Source organism: Notothenia rossii, assembly GCF_949606895.1.
Source record: "Notothenia rossii genome assembly, chromosome: 9".
NCBI classification, from domain to species: Eukaryota; Metazoa; Chordata; class Actinopteri; order Perciformes; family Nototheniidae; genus Notothenia; species Notothenia rossii.
In genome coordinates, this window is record NC_136907.1 from 15,143,053 (window position 1) to 15,149,052 (window position 6,000).

At 42.1% G+C, this 6,000-nt stretch overlaps 1 protein-coding gene across 3 annotated transcripts in view; it reads left to right on the plus strand.

Moving 5' to 3' along the window:
* The window catches only part of septin8a (septin 8a), a 36,181-nt gene that overhangs the window by 22,348 nt on the left and 7,833 nt on the right, over positions 1-6,000 (plus strand). For all 3 annotated transcript variants that reach the window (XM_079647538.1, XM_079647539.1, XM_079647540.1), the window contains exons 7-9: positions 3,866-4,034; positions 4,188-4,320; positions 4,743-4,912. In XM_079647538.1, the coding sequence (XP_079503664.1) occupies positions 3,866-4,034; positions 4,188-4,320; positions 4,743-4,912 (472 nt within the window). The remainder of the gene's footprint in view (positions 1-3,865; positions 4,035-4,187; positions 4,321-4,742; positions 4,913-6,000) is intronic.

Genomic DNA, 6,000 nt, shown 5'->3' on the forward strand with positions numbered 1-6,000 from the left:
ATTTATATAATCATTCATATAATATATACAGGCAAATTAGGAGAATGGTCTCTATATATTTATATATGTACATACACAAATTCATACAAACACAAATTCATAAATAGAATACAAAACAAGAATATAAACAGTTATGGTTTAGCAATTTCATCCCTGTACCTTTTGAGAATTGTGTCTTTATACCTCTTTTTGAATAGTTTTATGTTTGGACAACCCTTTAGCTCCTCACTCAAATTGTTCCAGATCTTCCCCCCCAAACAGAAACACAAAAACTCCTCTTTGTTGTGCGCACCCTAACATTAGTAAATATAAATGAATCACGTAAATGATAATTCCCTTGTCTTTGATTGAACAATATCTGAATATTCCCATGTCATTGAACGTTTTTTGCCTTGAACATGATTTGTGCAATTTGGAATTCAACAAGATCTGAGAGTTCTAATCATTTTAGCTCTAAGAAAAATGGGTTTGTATGATCCCTATAGCCGACATTTTTAATAAGTCTTATTGCTCTTTTTTGTAGAATAAATAGGGATTGTGTTGTAGTTTTATAATTACTGCCCCAAACCTCTGCGCAGTAACTTAAATAAGGTAACAGCAAAGAATGTAGCTACTGGCTTGGCTGCTGGGATGTGATTCAAAAACCCCCCTTTGCCTCTAGTCAGGCCTGCTTGCAAACTGATGGCTCACCATTGGTACCACACACTTTGTCACAGTATCTGAGGGCAGACAGGGCATCAGAGGACAGACGTCTCACTGTTTTTACTCCACTTGGCCCACAGAGAGGAAGGGGTGTGTCAGTGGAAACTGTTTGCGGATGCCAGATGTCATATAGATGGGTTATGGTAACCTCTTGAAGAGCCATGGGAAATGGAAACAGAGGAAGTTCTGTGTGCTGATAAAAAGAGTAATTCAACAGCTCTCACAGTGTGTATGAGCGTGTTGGTCTTCCCTCACCATCGTAATGCTTTGTTATCTCTCACATCGAGACATATGTGACCTAAAGCAGACCTTCCTATAATTCAAGCTGCTGTGTTTGTTTAACCGTGCAAACATGATGTAGTGGGTGTTTGTACAGTATATGAACATGGTGTTATCAATCACTGACTTGGATTAGCTTCTCAGTAAGTATTTATTTCCCAATTACAGCATTTAAAAAAAAAATTGTTGTGCGAAATTGCAGGGTTTTGTAGTTGGTTAATTTGCTTATTAATTGAAAATAATCCAAAATTGAAACAAAAAACAAACGGAATCACACATATGAAAGATGCCAGTGCACTTCCGTCACATATTATCCCTGAATAACCCCCCTTGAGATATACCGCCACCCACACAACAACACATTACAATAACATTTGTTGGTAGGCTTTAGAGCAGCATCTATCCTATAAATAAATCTGCTTGTCTCCCAATCCTGACATACAGTAATAAAGCCTTACCAAAACACAAGACATTTTTTTTTATCATTACATTACATTACATTTAGCTGACGCTTTTATCCAAAGCGAATTACAATAAGTACATTCGACCAGGAAGATACAACCTTGAAGAAAACAGAATCATATAAGTACATCAGGTTTCATGGAGCCAAACATTTCAAGTCATCCCCGGACAAATCGTTCATTTAGATGTTTTTTTCATTTGGCACGTTACAGCAGATTTACTGCAGCCATGTTTTCTCTGTTCTCTATTTAAAAGTCACTGTTCGCATGCTGGCGTGTTTGTGTGTGTGTGTGTGTGTGTGTGTGTGTGTGTGTGTGTGTGTGTGTGTGTGTGTGTGAGAGCTGGGATATCTTGAGGCTCAGCGCTGCAGTCATTCTGAGCACTGGCCCTCAGTCAGCCCTCAGTGGGGGGGCGCGGGGGGGGGGGGGGCAATACAGAGAGACTATATTACATGCCAAATGAACAGGCAATTCAGTAGCCTGGATGCAGCCCCAGAGAACAGCTCATGTCTGTTTTTAACTTGTATACTCCCACTAATGACATGTTGTCAGACTCTGTACAAATAAGTGATTTAGAAAGCTGCTTTTTTTCATGTCTTTTTAAAAATGTATTGTGGGTCATTCAATCAGACGGTGATGATCATTTCTTTGATTCATGTCCTAGTGTAATGATGGAGCATCTTGATGATTGGTTCAGACACAACTATATTATGTTGCCTTATTTGATGCTGTGTTGTGGTTTGCTATCGTGCACTGCAGGCTTTTCCATCAGGAGAAGCTTAATGCCATCATAATTAGGCTTTCCCAGTGTAATTACGGCCATCTTTGCGTCCTCAGCTCACAGCTTGTGATGGTATTTAAACCCAACATACATCTCCGTCCCCACCACTTTCAGCCCGGGGTTAATTGCATGTGCTCGAGCCCCTGAAACACCACGTGCCTCCACACAGATCGGAGACAACAGGAAAGCCCTTTTATAGCTTCTTTGTGATGTTGGCTAACAGGTTGATCACATGAAATACCTCAAAGGGGAAAGTACTTTGTTTTCCCCTTTGACAACACATGTGTTTTAAAGAGTCATTATACTATTCCCTAGACTAAGCAGCTATCACTTATTCACCACAGCTGCTTTGGGTTGTGCTGCAGGATTTGAGTGCTTAGCAGAAATGTGGAACTTCAGTGGCCCTCATTTAAAGATTGGAGATTGAGCACATCAAATACACGTTTTCCAAGTTTCCACATAGACTATAAAAGTATTATAAAGTCTTTAAATGAGGGGGGAATAATGCAAAGGGCGAGGACAACTTTCTTTTCAAAGGAAAAAGTGATTTTTCTTGATGTGCAAAATGGGGAGTTGGCAGAAATGATTGTCTGCAGAAGTTTAAAATAGGTTGCAATCAGTTATTTCACACTTACACTAAAGGGGAGGTGTGCAACATTTGGTCATTGATCTGAAGGAAGCATTCAACTCTTATATTGTTTCAGTCACATTTATCAGACCTGTAGCAAGCACTGTCACTCCTGCTAGCTACAGTATCTTGGAAATGCACCTTTTTCAATAGGAACATAATTCATCCGATCCGTTTTCTGTCACTGCTCTAGTTAGCAAGTTGTTGTATTATAAGGAAAGACCCTATTATCCCTGGTTTTCCATCATACTTTCACCCTGCTACTAACTACTAGCAGCATATGTATTGCTATATAACTCCCCACTTCTCCAGACTACATCCTCAGTCAACATATTACCGCCCATGCCTACTTTACACTAACCACATTGACCTTTGCTATGGCTTCTAACAACAAAACAATCTACGTGCTAATTTCCAGAACAGTCCATATTGTTGCTCTGGAGTAAATGAAGTGACCTGGGAGTAAAAAGGCTTCATGACGCCCAGGGCATGAACCCCCCCGCCCCCCCCCCCCCCCCCCCCCCCCACCCCTCAGCTGTCAATCTGTCAGGCAGGAAACGCTTCCTGCCTTTCCCCACCATGAAATCATTAAACTGTGAGAGTCAGTCAGACGTGAAACTAAAGTGAAGTTGTTAAAGTCACCAAATGAGGAAAAATGAACTTTTCAAAAAAGGGCATATTATCAAACCCTCTTTGTCAGCAAAGATTAGTTTGATTTTGATTGAATGGATGCCAAATGGGATTTATCCAGTTGTATTTTGCATTTCGCATTCCTGCAGAGATGTGGTATGATTTCCTGCTTTTAAGAGAGAAAGAGGTGGAGAGGAAGGGATGTGGACAACGTGACAGATGGGCTGTTAAAATGAGTTAGAAGACGTGATGAAGACAGCCAGGAGCAAACTCTCCAAACTCAATGTGACTACACATCTGACGCTGACAACAGAAACCAATCGTTCAAACACCGTAGCAGAACGTGTTGCTGCTCTCCTAATCCTTTCTGTGTTTTCCCTTTAGTCGAGAACGAGAACCACTGCGACTTTGTGAAGCTGCGAGAGATGCTGATCAGGGTCAACATGGAGGATCTGAGGGAACAGACCCACGCCCGCCACTACGAGCTGTACCGCCGCTGCAAGCTGGAGGAGATGGGCTTCAAAGATACAGACCCCGACAGCCAGCCGTTCAGGTAGAGAGAGGAGAGAGAGGAGAGAGAGGAGAGAGAGGAGAGAGAGGAGAGAGAGGAGAGAGAGGAGAGACACACTCAAAGTATCAACAGCAGGGAGAGTCTCTATTATTAGGAGACAACGACTAATCTATTCCTGTCTTTTCGTCCGTCCAGTCTTCAAGAGACGTACGAGGCCAAGAGGAAAGAGTTCTTGGGGGACCTGCAGCGTAAAGAGGAAGAGATGCGACAAATGTTTGTCAACAAAGTAAAAGAGACGGAAGCAGAACTGAAAGAAAAGGAGAGAGAGGTACGTCTCATGTGGAAATGATTGAGGACACAATATTAGTTTTGAACACATATCAGATCAGCTCATAGTTATCAGTCATCTGATTGTAAACTGGTGAACGCTTGGTTGGGGTTGGACAGTAAACGGAAGTGGTTATTAATGTGTCCACACAAAAACATCATGTGAAGCACTTTAGTTTTGCATTATTTGAGTCAGGGTCATAACTACATAATACATGACATCAGCATAACTACATAATACATGACAAATGCGGTAATATATATACGATTGTAAGAGGTACCCTTTTGTTGCCATCACTTCAGCCCATTGTGAGATCCATTGAACCATAAAGACTTAGCTTAACAGTGGAATGTCACTTAACAAGTTCAAACTCAAATCTCTTCTCCTCTCTCCCCCGTCCTCTCCGTCCATCTTCCCATCAGCTGCATGACAAGTTTGAGCAGCTGAAGCGGATGCACCAGGAGGAGAAGAGGAAGGTGGAGGAGAAGCGGAGAGACCTGGAGGAGGAGATGAACGGCTTCAACAGGAAGAAGGTGGCCGCCGAGACGCTCGCCTTGTCTCAGCCGCTCAAGAAGGACAAGGACAAGAAGAAGTAAGGCACTCCCTCCCTTTTATCACTCACTCTCTCTTCTCTCCATGGCAGGAAGCTGCTGTTTCCAACTCCTCTATTCAACTAATCCTGTTGTCCTTTCAGTGTGTGCCTTAAACCCTGAAGCAGCTTCCATCACCCCTTCTCTTTCTGCTCTCTAACCCCTGTTACAAGTCCGTTAAGCATCTTGCCAGTCCAGTGGCAAAGTGTGACATTAACGAGCTTTCAACTGAATGTGCTGTGCCGTTACTGACCTGTCTCCAACGCACAAGCATTTCAGCTATTATAAAGGCCTGGCATGTGTTACGGAAACTCCCCCCCCCCACCCCCTTCTCTCTCCTTTTTGTACTGCCCAAGCTTAACATTTCCTGTCCTTTCACTCTTTCCTTTTGCCTTGCTCTGATTATTCAGGATATTCAGGGAGGAGACAGTGAAGCAGTTGAAAGCTGAGCGTAAAGATAGGTGAAGCGGAATACAGATCACAGGGCAGACGTGATTTCAATAGGCGTATGCTAATTGAGCGTATTCATGATAGCACAGGTAGAAATGCCTTTTTATACTTTAGCTCATTAACTGTAGGTGTTGTACTGCATTTCATTTCCTAGATGAATTCCTCACCTCTCAGAACATTTTGTTTTCTACTAATTTGAGTCCAATATGATAGTCGGCTTCAGAGAGTTTCCATTGTTCAGTAATCCAAAGCAATGCACATCATGTATATGGTTGACAGTTTTAAAGGTTTATTCATGGAACCTTCCTCTTTTAGTAGTTTTGATTTACCAACAATGCACACGATGTGGACAAAAGACTGTGGATAGACCTTTGTGTTTGCGCCAGGCCCTTTAGATCCAATCAGAGGAAAGCTTAGTGCTGTGTTGTCATTCTATATTCTTTAGGTTTGCACATATTGATGCATCTGTGCAATTATTATTATTATTCTTAATTCTTCTGTAGTGATAATATATGAAGCCAGTGGCTGTCAGGGGGGGGAGGGTGGGGGATATGTATGCTAAGCTTCAGACAGTGATGTGTAGTGGTCTATGCATTTCCCTATAGCTCTGTCTGAGAGTCTATGTGAGGACGCCTGGCTC